Source organism: Notamacropus eugenii, chromosome 3, assembly GCF_028372415.1.
Source record: "Notamacropus eugenii isolate mMacEug1 chromosome 3, mMacEug1.pri_v2, whole genome shotgun sequence".
In the NCBI taxonomy this organism is placed as follows: domain Eukaryota; kingdom Metazoa; phylum Chordata; class Mammalia; order Diprotodontia; family Macropodidae; genus Notamacropus; species Notamacropus eugenii.
Window position 1 is genome coordinate 261,537,106 of NC_092874.1, and position 14,288 is coordinate 261,551,393.

The 14,288-nt window shown below is 35.7% G+C and overlaps 1 protein-coding gene across 3 annotated transcripts in view; it reads right to left on the reverse strand.

The window, feature by feature from the left end:
- Positions 1 to 14,288, reverse strand: part of PPFIA2 (PTPRF interacting protein alpha 2) — a 684,724-nt gene that overhangs the window by 67,654 nt on the left and 602,782 nt on the right. For all 3 annotated transcript variants that reach the window (XM_072655483.1, XM_072655485.1, XM_072655484.1), the window contains 3 exons: positions 9,583 to 9,612; positions 8,043 to 8,173; positions 6,474 to 6,628 (listed from right to left, as the gene is read on the reverse strand). In XM_072655483.1, coding sequence (XP_072511584.1) covers positions 6,474 to 6,628; positions 8,043 to 8,173; positions 9,583 to 9,612 — 316 coding nt within the window. The remainder of the gene's footprint in view (positions 1 to 6,473; positions 6,629 to 8,042; positions 8,174 to 9,582; positions 9,613 to 14,288) is intronic.

Genomic DNA, 14,288 nt, shown 5'->3' on the forward strand with positions numbered 1-14,288 from the left:
GTATTCTTTCTTGTTTGTATTGGTTAGACTCAGAACAAAAAGAAAAACTTAAAGGAAAAAGGGAGCCATTACCATTAGATAATTTTATTAAGCCATTTATTTAGTTGTAAAGTTCAAGTTCAAACTGTGGATACTGTCAAGATTAGATAGAGAGGTTTGGCCAATGCTAAATCACTTAGAGAAAAAAGTCCACAATTTTGAAATATTATTACAATAATTGAGCCCTACTAAAATCAGCAACTTGCCTCCTATTTCAAGAGTATAGGAAGCATCTAATCAAACTAATAACCCACCTGTGACTGTTTTTTTTTTTTATCAATTAACAAGTATTTATTAGACACCCACTAAGTGTTAGGCACTAAATTATTTGATAGGAGTGCAAAGACAACAGTGAAAATGTCTCTGCCCTCAAGATGTGACAGTCTAATCAGAAGATGTAAGTAGATAAATATCATCTGAGATAATATATGTAAAGCAAAGTTACAAACCTTAATTTGTCATGTAAATGTTAGTTATTCTAAATATTCATACAACACAAACACTACAAGGTAGTATGTAGAGGGGGATACCAGCTGTGGAAAGGAACAGACGGTAGAACTTGAAGTGAATCTTCAAAGAAATCAGGGACTCTGAAGAGATGGGGGTGAAAAGAAAATGCACTGTTCATACGGTGGTCTGAGAATACAAAGTTATGAATCAATCTATGAACATCTGTAAAACACCACCTATGGGCTTGATTGGACAGCTAGGTAGAACAATGGAGAGAGCACTGGGCTTGAAGTCTGGAAGACTCAGCTCAGACATTTACTAGTAGTGTGACCCTGGGCAAGTCACTTAACCCTGTTTGCCTCAGTTTCCTCATCTGTAAAATGAGCTGGAGAAGGAACTGGTAAACCACTCCAGTATCTTTGCCAAATGGGGTCATGAGGAGTCAGATATGACTGAACAGCAATAATCAATCAAAAGTCATGGGCCATATTGTTACTGAGATGAAAGACAGATAGGTGAAACAGTACATAGTAGTTCAACATATAAGCATGAAAGACTACAAAGCTAGACAAGACCTAACTAGTAAACATTTAAATGCCATACAAAAGTATTTTGCCCTTGATGCACTAGGGAGCTAGCCAATGGAGGTAGGTGGGGAGAAGGGGAGTGAAACAAAGTCCCATTGCTTTATAGCATATGGTCTTTTTATTATACTATTATAGGGTAAGATGTTTCCTCTGTTTTTTTTTTAATCTCTTTGAGAGCATTACAAGCCCTAATTTAATTTCTCATAGCTTAATATCTTTGCTCTTAGTACCAAGAGATACTGGGTAAGTGATTTCCTTTTGAAATGTCAACACGTTGCTCTGATTTAGTGAATTTGATTTTGGGGATCACAAATGTCTCATCCAAATATGTCAAAGTTCCATGAACATTTCCAAATATTTTTTTTCATCACAGAAAGTTTTAATTTGTTTGATTTCTCTTAAACCCATAAGAAAGTGTTCCCATAACTAACTTAAGGTTACTTATCTTAGCACGTACTTAAGCAAGGCACCAAATTCTACTATTCTAGGAAAGTAATCCACTGTTAGGCTAAAGTATCCCTTAAGGTTCATTGTTTAAGGCTTGAATTTTCCATGGAAGAGATGGTGAAGACTTTCATTTTACTGTTCTCCTTCACACATTTGAGATACTGTACATTCATAAATTATTATGCATAGTCTGCCAGTGATAATAAAATAGGTCTTTTGGAATTTAAATGGGAATTAACAAATTCAGTCAAAAGTTATAAAATTCTCAGTCAGCCCAGATGGAAAGCTCTGTAGCAGAATCTGAAACATTTTGAGTTACCAGGTGGTCAAATGAATCTTCCTTTCATAGTAAAACAAGGAAAGGTCTATCGTATCATTTCAGTGAGTTCTTTTTTAAGAACACAGTGTTTTAGGGGATGAGAAAGAGAACAGATATAAATAAGGAAAGCACTGCTGAGCTGAAATGCTAAATCATATCCTAGGACAATTATAGGATATTTCGTTTCTATAAACAAAACTCAAGTAATAGAAAAATGAGATGTTTGGAAATATTCTGAATATACAGAGTTCTGGCAAGGGGTGGGTACCAGTTCTGCCTCTGCTAAATCCTGGTTCTGTAATCCTGGATAGATCACCTAGCTTCTCTAACACATATTTTTCTTCTCTTTGAAATGGGTATAACAAAATTTCCAACAGCTCACAAAACTGTTAAAAAAAAAACCCAAGATAATTTATTTAAAATATTTTACAATATTGAGGCACAATTATAACACATAAGTTACTTTCATTTTTTTATCTTCATAATAAAAAACATGGAATTATAACAAGGAATAATGAGGCAAGATCACTTTTAAAAATGCTGAAATAAAAATGCAATAAAACCTAGTTTCTTACTCTCTTGAAATTCATCTTTTAAATAATTACTAGAAAAAATTTTCCAAATGTGTTGCTTGTCCTTGCCATTTTGCTTTTTAAAAGTCACTATGGCCTCCCCAAAAGCCTTAAGATGAAGCCATCTTTGTCCATGCTAAGATTTAGCAGTCAAGGCTCTCCATGATGTCCTCATTCTGTGTTTCCAGCATTATTTTGTACTCTTCCCTTTCATGAAGCCAACCTGACTGACACACTGATGCAGAATCATAGAATCTCAGGGGTAGAAGGTCCGGAATTCAGGAGTCACCTAGTCCAACCCATCCCCAAAGAGGAGCCTTCTCGACAACATACCCAACAAGGAGTTATCCAGCCTCTACTTGAAGACCCCAAGGGAATAGGCATCCAGTGGTTCTCAGGGCAGCTCATCCCACTCCTGCGTAACTATAGATACACAAGACTTTTTCCTTATATGGAATGTAGGCTGTCAGTACATGAGCTAGACTGTGATTATATTTGGATCAAAAATGGGTTCCAGCTAATTCCATTCATTGCTTCTAGTTTAGCTCTTTAAGACCATGCCAAAGATGTCTAAGGTATTAAAAAAATAACAGCTCTTAAAATATTCAAAAAGAGCTAATAACTTTCCCTTCCACTGATCCTGTCTTCTTTTTTGTTGTTCAGTCTTTCAGTTGTGTCCAACTCCTCATTTAAATCACTCAGCTGCTGGTAGAGTAGTTTCCTACAGCTTCTAATGCTCTCAGTGGGTTTCACACTGGGAAAGTCTGGAAAGATTTTTTTATTTAAAAAAAAAATTAAGGCCAAAATTGGTAGCCAAAAATACCATATTCAGAAAGTCTCTCAGCATCAAGGCAGGAAGTTAAAGCTTGGGGAGTCTGGCTTTTGGATACATCTGACTTTTCTTGGGTTGGGAAGCAAAAAAGGACAATGAGGACTCTGTATTGTTGAGTCAATCCCTCCATTTTGTTTTTCTGTAGTGTTGTAGGTTATGAGTGAAACTGTGTCCTAGAGTTCAGGTTGACTCTAGCCATGCTCCCAACAGAGCTCAAGGAAAACATGAAGATAACAAAAATCAAAACCAAAAAAATAAAACACTGTTCTATCAACATTGGAGTGGAGAGAAAAAGGATGCATGATATAACTATGCATTTGGAGAAATGTAATAGCTAAGAAAATTTGTAGGATGGAAAACCCAAGGATAAATGATATTGCCAGATACTCACATGAAAGAGACTGTCCTGTATGTCTGTGTTCAGCTGTATGACAATGTATAACAATCTCATATTTGAGCCTAGCCAACCTCACAAAATGTCTGGAAACTGTCATTACAAAGTTAAAAAAAAAATCTCACAAGTTTCCAGATAAACTCCAGTTTGGCCTTTGCAGCCTCTCATTACTTAGTTCTAACCTACCCTTTTGCCCCAAAATTATATATTACTTCCCTTTGTGTACTCTTTATTTCAGCCAACATAGCTTTCCTGATGTTCTTCACCAAAAATACTCCACTCTTCTTTGAGGTTTTGTACCGAATGTCTCCAATGCATAGAAATGAATTCTCAAAAATCACTTCTTTCATCTCGTCAGCCTTTTCTCTACCTACTGACTCATTTCTCCCCTATTGTCCTCAAAATTTCCAAACCTTTCTCATCTTAAAAAAACTTGTACTAGGCCCTAAATACCCTGACCTTCTCTCTTCCTCCTTTGCTGTGCTTTGCTTTCTTTTTTTTCTTTTCTTTTCTTTTTTTTTTGGATGCCATTGGATTAAGTGACTTGCCCAGGGTCTAATAGCTAGATTTGAATTCTCGTGCTCCTGACTTCAGAAATGTTGGTATATCTACCATGCCATTTAGATGGCCTCTCTCCTCCCTTTCTTACTCAAATTCTTGGTAAAAAGCTCTCTATACTCATTGTCTTTGTTTCCTCCCTCCTCAATCACCCCTCAATCCTACACAATCTGGCTGCCCACTCAATTCATCTCCCTTGAAAATTATTAGTGATGCCCTAATTCCAAATCTGATTTTTATTTTAGTTTCCATCCTTCCTGACCTCCCTTCTCCTTTTGGATTCTCTCCTCTCCCTTAGTTTTCCTGACATCATTCTCTCCTGATACTCCTCCTAATTGCATAAAGACCTTCTCCATCTCCTTGCTGGTTCGTCCTCCATAACATGTTCCGAGATTGTGTTCCCTAAGGCTCTCTCATGGGCTCGCTTGTCTTCTCTCAGTGAACTCATCTGCTCTCATGGGCTTAATTATCACCTCCATGTGAAATGACCTCTACAGAAGATTTCCAGACCCACAGAACGGGCTCCATGTTTCTCCCAAGTTCCAGGTCAGTATCTCTGGCTACCTACTGGATATTTCCAGTTGGCTATTCCAAATACATTTCCCAATCTACAGATCCAAAGTAGATCAAACTCATATCTTTTCCAAACTTCCCTATTTCTAATGAAGATGCCACCATCTTTTGCCAGTCTTTCATGATGAAAAGTGTGGCATTATTTTCCAATCCTCACTCTCCCCTCATCCCACATTTCCAATTAGTTTTCAAATCTTATCATTTCTAACTCCATGACATTTGGTTTTGTATGCAATCCCTTCTCTCCACTCTCACAGCAATAATTTTAGTTCAGTCCTTTATAACTTGTCTACATTACTGCAACAGTTTCCTAATTGATCTTTCTGCCTCAATTGTTTCCTATTCTAATTCATATTGCATGCAACAGCCCAAGTGATTTTCCTTAAGGAGAGTTATACCCATGTCATTCTCCTACATAATAAACTCCAGTGGCTCCCTATTGCTTCCGAAATAATATATATGATTATATAATATATATTTCACATATATATAGTATATAAACTCCTCCATTTAAGTTTTAAAGCCTTTTACTCCTCTTATTTGTTATCCTAATTTATTATTCCAACCTCTCTGAATATTATTTCCTGTCCAACATGCTACATACAATCCAGTCTGTATGAACTTCTCTCTCTTCCTTGCACACAGAACTCTAACCTTCTTGATCTTACAAAGACCTTTCCTCTTGCCTCACCCAGCTATCTAGCATTTATTCTCTTTATATTTCTATGTGCCTGTTCTTATCTCCCCATAAGAATACAGATTTCTTGAGAGTAAGGATGACTCCTTTCTTTGTATCCATATCCCAGAGACTAACAGAATGCCTGGCACATAATTGGTACTTAATAAATGCTTACTGATTAGAATCTCTAGTTTCTTTCATAGATCTTACCAAATGTCAGTTTTTACATGAAGCCTTTCCTGATCTTCTTAGCTGTTAGAGTAAGCCTTTCACCTCCATGACCTACCTTGTGCCTATCAGTTCCTATTTTAATTCTGTATAAATTCTATGTGTACTTATATGTGTACACATTGCTTCCCCCTAAAGAGTGGAGGCTCCCTGAGGAGAGGAACCAATTCTCCCTCCCTCCCTCCCTCCCTCCCTCCCTCCCTCCCTCCCTCCCTTCCTTCCTTCCTTCCTTCCTTCCTTCCTTCCTTCCTTCCTTCCTTCCTTCCTTCCTTCTTTCCTTCCTTCCTTTCTTCCTTCTCTCCTTCCTTCCTTTTCTTTCTAAGTACCCAGTACATCGCCCAGCACAAAACAGTTATTTAAAAAATACTCTATAATTAAAACAGATATCATGCCTGCTTGTGGCTTTCATTTTATTCAAATCCCCCAAATTCACTTTTTTTCCCCCTGGAATTTTCAGTCAGCTCTGATTGCTTCATTTCTTTTGTTTAAAAGAAAGGCTGATCACAAAACCAAATGATTTATAAAACCATTATAGAAGAAAAAACTTGAAATAGAAAACACTACAAAAATTCTCTTCATGTAACACTTGTCAGATCTTTTGTTTAAAAAAATAAAAACATCATAGCGGAGCAGAAGTTGGCCAAGTATGGTCAGCAACACAACTTTGTAGAGTGGAAAGATTTTAAATGCACTAATACAAAAATGTCTAAAAAAAGAAAACCTGCAGTGTGGATAGAGAGATCACCATAATGCCTGAACATGAGACTGGGAAGGTAATAAAGCACAGTTCCTTACTGAGTTGTCCAAGCCGGGCCTTCTCTTTTTTACCAAACAAGCGTCCTATTGAAGACTTGATCCCTTTCTTTTTGGGGGCTTTGTGGAGGGAATCTTGGCTGCTATTGGCACTGCCAAGACCAATGCTGTCTGGTTCCAAGGATACTGGCAAACTACTGAAAAACATTAAACAGTGAGAATATTATTTTGATACTATAGCCATATGATATATGATTTTTTTTTAAGTGTAAATTGTGCAGAAGGGAAGCAAAGACTCCTTTTCTGTTTTCCTCTCTTCCTTAAATTCTTTCCCTCCCTCTGCTTCCACCTTGTTTGGTCCATACTTGTGATCTCACTATTAATGGTAAGTACATTGATTTGAAGTCTGAAAGACCTGAATCTGAATGCTGTCTATTCCATTTACTAAATGCAAAACTTTAGGTAGTTAGGTAGTTTATAGCATCAAGTAACTAAATTAAGTGACCTGGAGCTGGCATCTAATTTAGAGAGTCCAGGCATTCTTAAGCATCAGTTCTAAAGTAGTCCAGGGGTAGCTTGCAGGGAGTTTGTATAACTCTTGTGAACTTCCAGTTTGAAGTAATAATGTCTCCAAATTCAAATTTTCCTTATCTATAAAGAAAAACATTATGGATAAGCTTTAAGATTCTTTTGTACTCCACCGTTCACGTGTCCATGAAAGTGACTTAACAAGCAGTGCCAAAGTTGAAGCTACTATTCCAACTATGTGTTCTACAAAATATTAAGTATATTTTTCTATGACTTTGCTGTCTCAGTCCTTAAAAAATATAATTTTAAACTATTTAAATCACATGCAGGACATGAAACAGTTTAACTGTACTTTATTAATAGTGACTGTTTTGAGTGACAACACAGAGGTATTGGAGGGGTTGCAGAGGGAACAAGCATTTATTAAGCATTTGCTGTATGCCAGGCACTGTGTTAAGTCCATTATAAATATTTCAGGGTATCCTTGCACTTGCGGAGTAAGGTATGACCCTCCTCATTTTACAAAGGGGGAAACTGAGCCAGAGAGAGAGAGAGTATGACTTTCCCAGAGTCACAACTAGTAAGTGCAGCTGGATCTAAAGTCAGGTTTTCCTGACTTCAGTTATAGTGCTCTATCTATTGAAACACCTAGCTGCCTTAGAGTTGGAAAAGGTCAGATTCAAATTGTACTTTGACCTGATACTGATCTTATGATCACCTCTCAAAGTTCCAGACAACTGTCTGCCATTATGGGCTGCAGAGCAGGTGATCTGAACTGATAAAGAGAGATTCCCTAACAAGAGTTTTCTACTCTAATGAAATGCCAATTCAGGTGTAAAAAGAAAACTGACATCTGATTCCTAATGTTCGGGGGGGAGGTGGGGCGTCTTCCAAATGTTTGGCCCAACTTCGCTTCTTTGTCAACACATACAGCTTATTTGGAGAAGTACAACTTCCTATTATTACAAAGAGATTCATTTCCTCAAGAAGCATTTATTATCAGCTGTTCTTTGTACTGACATGCCTGAACTACATATAGTAGGGATTTCAAAAGAATAGATTTGTGGGTGAAAAAACTCTTACCTCCGGGCATCATTGTGATAGGATGAAGGAAGGGTATGTGTCATTCTGATCGCTCTTGGTGTTGGGGGAGGAGATGTCTCACATTTTATCGTTGCTTTATCTTCACGACCATCTTCATCAACCACTGCGATCTAAGGTCAAAATTGAGAGATGAGATAAAACCTTCCCACAGGCATGAAGACATTTAAATAATTGCAAAATACACACAGATCTACCTTTGAACCTATATAGGGTCTACATAAACTGAGCCTATCGAGCTTCCATTTCATTTTGCTCCACTTCATTCCATCCCAGTCTACCCATTTCCACTCATATAAATATCTGAATGGTGGCAAAAAGGAAAGTATGTCTCAGAAGTGCAGAAGATTCACTGAAATAAAGGTTACAAGGAGATGGGCACAAAGATTTGCTAGGAACAAGTCAATTAAATATGGGTTGTTTGGAAAGGCTATATTACTTGCTATAAGGGAAAAGGCCTATATTCAAGGAGAATTTACCAATGATCTTGCATCAATCATGGAGAAATAAATTTTTGTGCTGTTATTACATATTTTTTCTTATACTACATAGATAGAGGCTGCTACAGACAAATAATCATTTCTTCTTAATGTAGCAGAAAGATATTGTAAAATAAGAGCTTAGTTAAATGTGTTATAAGATAAATATGACTTCAACATTAAGAAATTGAATGTAAATATTTTGGTGTCAAGTTGTATTGAAAGTCCTGGATAAATCATTTTCAATTCTTATCTTTTTTATATTCTGTGAATTATCCATTGATAAAAAAGAAATAAACATACTACAGTCCGAATATTATTGCTGAATAATCTGAAATAATAATAGTACTTTTAGGAAGCTCTGGGAGTCTAGGGAGCATATATGAATTTAATTGTGGGGGGGAATACTTCTAGATCTATCTATTTTTTTGTCTACGCAAAAGACTTGGAAGTAAAGGTTTGAAATACAATAGATGTGTACTGATTTAATAACTTAACTGGCTGCCTCTTAAGTTGCACAGCATGTTTTGGATCCACTTTGTATTTCCAATGTGGATGGTTTGACCAATCTCTCACATTTCTGTAGATTTCATTACAAACGTAAAACTTCCATCTGCGTTAGCAGTTATTAGTATGAAACTATCATTCCTTTTGAATAATAATTCTTAAACCTACTTTGGACTTTATACATATATTTTTCTAGATTATTTGCTTAGCTTTGCTATTTAGAATCAGGCTCCATGTTAGTTTCTTCTCAGGATATTCAGTGATTTATTAGCCTTTCTTATTACTTTCAGAAATTATAAAGTTAGATTTTTCTGGTAACAATAGTGTGTGCAAATTTAAGTCAGATGAAATCTACATAAAGAACCTGAAGTCTTGAGAGATCAAATGCTCATATTTAAACAATTTAGGGAGGTGTACCATAATTTAGTGTCTCTACCTTTCCTTTAATGGCAATGTGAATTTAACTAGTCTAATAAAAATTATAATATGTGTTTAAGTAGTCATGTAGTAATGTTTATTTAAAATATGTACAATACCTTTCTCCGATGTTTCCTTAGATCACTTGGCTATGTCATTGGTAGCAATTAAAATGACAAAAAAGGAAAAAAAACTAGTCAACGAACATCGCTTGTAAATGCTAAATGGGATATAAAACATTAATTTTATCTTTAATTATTTTTCAAATTCACAAACAGATGCACGAATAATGCTCCAAGAATAATTTAAGTTATTTACATTTTTAATTATTTAAAATTACCATATCAACAAATAATTGAAGGCTCTTTGCTTTTTCTTTTCTCTCTGTACTCCCTCTCCCTCTTTTTCTTTCTCCCAACTGAGTCTCCCTGTCTTACCCAGGGTAGAAGTGTTGTGGCCACTCACAGGCAGATCCCACTTTGGATCAGCACAGATGATGGTTTATTTCTGACTTGGGCCAGTTCCCCTCTCCTTAGGCAGACTGGTGACTTTCCACTCCCATTACACTATGTTGGTACCAGACTTGTTATGGATATCCAACTCACTTTAGACCTCCTATAGTTCTGAACTGTTAAGTAATCTACCAGCCTCAATCTCTCTCAATAGAAGGGATTTATTTATATATGGGTCAAGTGCCACTACACTCAGCTTCTAACAGATTTCTGAGTAAGATTCTCAAATGTAACTGTTATCTTCAATAATTAATAAAATTGTTTTCAAATGTACCCTTCCTTGGGGTACAATCTCAGAAAATTTCTAAGATGTTTTTAGCCCCAAGCAAATGTGGAGGGTTGATATTCAGTCAAATGGAGTTTTGTAGAAAAATAAGCAATATTTGTTTTTCCTCTTTCATCTGAAGTCTAAAAATCACCAGTCATTCTCTCCACATCACTTTTTGTCTTAGACATGGCTATGGACTTTAAGTTGCTATGTTTCTTCAGAATCAGCTGAAGGACAAATAAACTTTCTTAGAATCCATAAATTTCACATATCTGAAATCAATTTCAGGCTCAGGGATTCAAGTCAATAAATTAGGGAACATTCTGAAAAAGCATCAAATAAAAAAAATATGTACAGCACTCTGCAGACCTTGTTGAACTATATGTGCTCTTTCTATCAAAAAATGTATAAGAGTAAGCTTTGATTACAAGCTAAATGTAATATTGACATAATAAATGTCTAATTTATCACATTTTTGCTTTCCTAGAATTCCTAGAAATTCCATATAAAATCATTCATTCAATTTGTTCATTCATTCATCCATTCATTTAACATACATTATAATAAAAAATTAATGGCAGTCTTACTTAAATCAGTGGCTCTTAAATATGGGATCTGTAAACCATTTTTTAGAAAAAATAACTATTTCTACAAAATTGATTTCCTTCATATCATATATTTTACATACTTAAAAACCTTTTTTCCTCCAAATAGATCCATGCCATAAAAATAGGCTAAGACCCCATGCCTTAACTGGATATTTCTTTTTTCTCAATAGTTTTACAACCAATTTGTAAATTTCAATTTTAGAATAAAAAACCCCAATAAATCGTTGGTAACATTTATTGAACAATAAAGTTTGACTGAACTCTAGTTAATGTTGTTGTTTGTAATCTGGTTCCTTAGTTCTAGTTAATTTTGCTGCTGCTACTCTTGTTTTAGTGTAACCCTGTGATTCCATCATTGTGGAAAACTACCCTACAAGCCTCGGTTACTTGCCTGAGACACTGACAAGTTATGGTCAGTGTCACAGATGGGTCTTCAGACTTTAAGGCTGTGCCCCTATCCCAAGAGTTAACGTGTGTGTGTGTGTGTGTGTGTGTGTGTGTGTGTGAGATGGACCTCTTTGGCAATCTGATGAGGTCTATGGATCGCTTCTCAGAAGAATGCTTTTATAAATATAGGACAAATACATATGATTACAAAAGAAATCAACTGATTTTAAAATTATACTAATATGTATTTTTTACAAAATAGTTAAGAACTCTTGTATGTGTGTGTACATAGAAAAGATAGCAAAGAATTGGAAACAAAATGGATGCTGGTCAATTTGGATGTGTACTAAACCAATTGTAACATAGGAATGTAACTGAATTTGGTACTCTGCTGTAAGAGACAACTATGATGAATGCATAGAAGCATGGAATAATATCATCTGAGGAGAACTGAAGAAAAGGTTCCAATAAAACAATATATACAATGATTACAGAAATATACATTGAAGGAATAATAATCACAAAACAAATGAAAATGAATTGCAAAGAATAAGGATGACCCCAAACATAAGATATGGAATGACAACTGCCACAATTCCCACCGAGAACTCAGAGGACCATGGCTGTGGAACATTGCCTAGATTTTCAGATGTTTTAAGAGATTGATTGGTTCTATTGATTGCTTTTTATATTGGTTTTTTCTTTTATTTCCACTTTTTTCTCCCTTTTAAAATTTCTTTGTTATACAGTATGACTCTCTGAGTGGGATGGATTCAGGAGAAGTTAAAGTGATCTAATAATAATAATAAAACAATAAAAATTTATTTAAAAAAAAGCCCTGTATCTATTCTGTTGTTAAGCTGTCTGCCCCAGGGACATTTCAATCTTACAGTTATTGCTTTCAAGCTCATGAATTTCTTTCAGCATTGTGTTACCAATATGCAATCAAATTGCATTTGCCAAGCATGCACTGCTTAAGAAAACTTATTAAAGTCCCTGGGTCTTTCTGTGAAATATCAATATTTCCCCAATCATGAAATCAATCTGAAGCTATATCTAAGACCAGAGCCTAGCCAAGTAGCAGTTTATTAATTAGGGGCAGCTAGTTGAAAATATTATTGAACATTCACTTATCACTATGTTAAAAATCACACAGATGCTGCCTAAATGCTAATTTAAAAATATTTTAATTTATATGCTAAGATCTGGAGGAGAGAGTGAGGCTAAGGACTTTGCACAGCCCTGCCTCACTTAAATCCATATTCACTGGCAAGGCAAGACATCATTCTGTTGATGTCTTTGGTCCTGTTTGAGAATGAAGGATGAACAAAATCATGAACAACGGATACGTCTAAAATTTGTTAGTCTCCAACATAAAAAAAAATTATAAAGGTGCTTCATTTCCTCCTCCCACTCCAAAGTGATCTGTATGATGCATATGACAGATGCTCCTCAAGCCTCCTCTCCTTCCTCAGGCTGCCACTGACTTGAAAAAAAGGAGAGCAACATAGGTTGGCAATGAAAAAAGAAATAGTAAAATAGAAGGGAGATAAAAATAGAAAAAAAACAGACCAAGAGTTTAAAGAAAAGGTGAAAACACAGGAGAGGGGCAGTGTAATGTGAGGTGAGAGACAGAAATGGTGTAAGATGAAGAGTATCCTTAATAACTCAATATGAATATAAACTTTCATCCTTCCCAGAATATCCTGCCATTTGTACTGGTGTAAAGGAGTCTGTGGGTAGAGGGTAGCCTTTTGTCCAGGAGAAGGCCTATTTGGATAGGAGCTACCAATCTTTGTCTTTATTCTTAATCCCTTAGCAAGAAATCCAAGATGCAGAATGTCTTCTGATTTTTTTTTCTGTCCAAATATTTTCTTTTTTAAGGTAAATTTTACTATGACAATCTAGTTTGGCTTTGCCATGTGGACTTTAGAAAAGCCATGTCAGTACAAGAGGCTCAAGGTGTCCTTAATTCCTTCTCAGCTTTATGTGCCTTTCCTAAGATCCTTAATTTCTTCTGACACTCCTTCTGTTACAGTCTGAAATGATAAAGACCATTTCACTAATTTGCATTTCAATTAATATTGAATCCCAAAACGACTCCCTTTTGAGCACTGATGAACTGAAGTGCTGACATTTTTCATGGGGGTATTTTAACAGCCAAAAATAAATCAATAAATGGAATGTAAAGATGTCACTTCTTTTTAAATTGTATTCAGTGTTTCTCAGATTCAAGTTATCCTCAGATCTTGGACAAATTTATCTGGCAATGGAAACACAGTCAGATGAGAATGTCTTCCGCCTCATTTTTTGTTTGTCTTTGTTGGTAGTGTTCCATACTTCATCATAATTTTATTTTGTGGATGGGGGTGTCTTCTAATTTGGAAACCCAGGGTTTGAACTAAACTAGAAGGAAACTGATTTCTGTACTTTAAGAATTTCATTGGTGTAGGTTTTCCCCTATAACTGGTGTTGATTCCAGCTGCTTCATGTGTTCTTTGCTGAAAAAATATCAATAACCTGGTGGCCAACCTTGCGATGAATTACTGAATCATACAGAAACAAAAAAATGAATTTCAGAACTGGAAGATAATCTGGCAGTCCTAATGTAACTTATGCTTGAAAAAGAACTCCCCCAAGAACATATTCAACATGTATACAATGGTTACTTGAAGACCTTACATTAGGAACAGCCCGTTATTTTCCAAAGAAACTTATCCCATTTGTGGACATCTTGAATTGGTAAGGATCCTCACTTTATGCCTAAATTTGTCTAGTTGCAATGCCCATACCTTGTTTTTTAGTTTTAGAGATCATGATGAATATTTTTTTAGGCACAACAACTCACAAAGGCATGGACAAGTTATGATAATCATTGACAGAGGCACAATGATGTAATTTTAAAAGTAAATGCTAAAAAAAAGCATGAAATCACACCCACGTTATTTTCAGGAGGATGAACTTAACGGTAGTGGGGAGCATTTAAGGAAAGGAAATTCAGTGGGCATAATTAGCTTTGTCCCAGTGTCATCAGCTACAAAATATTCTTG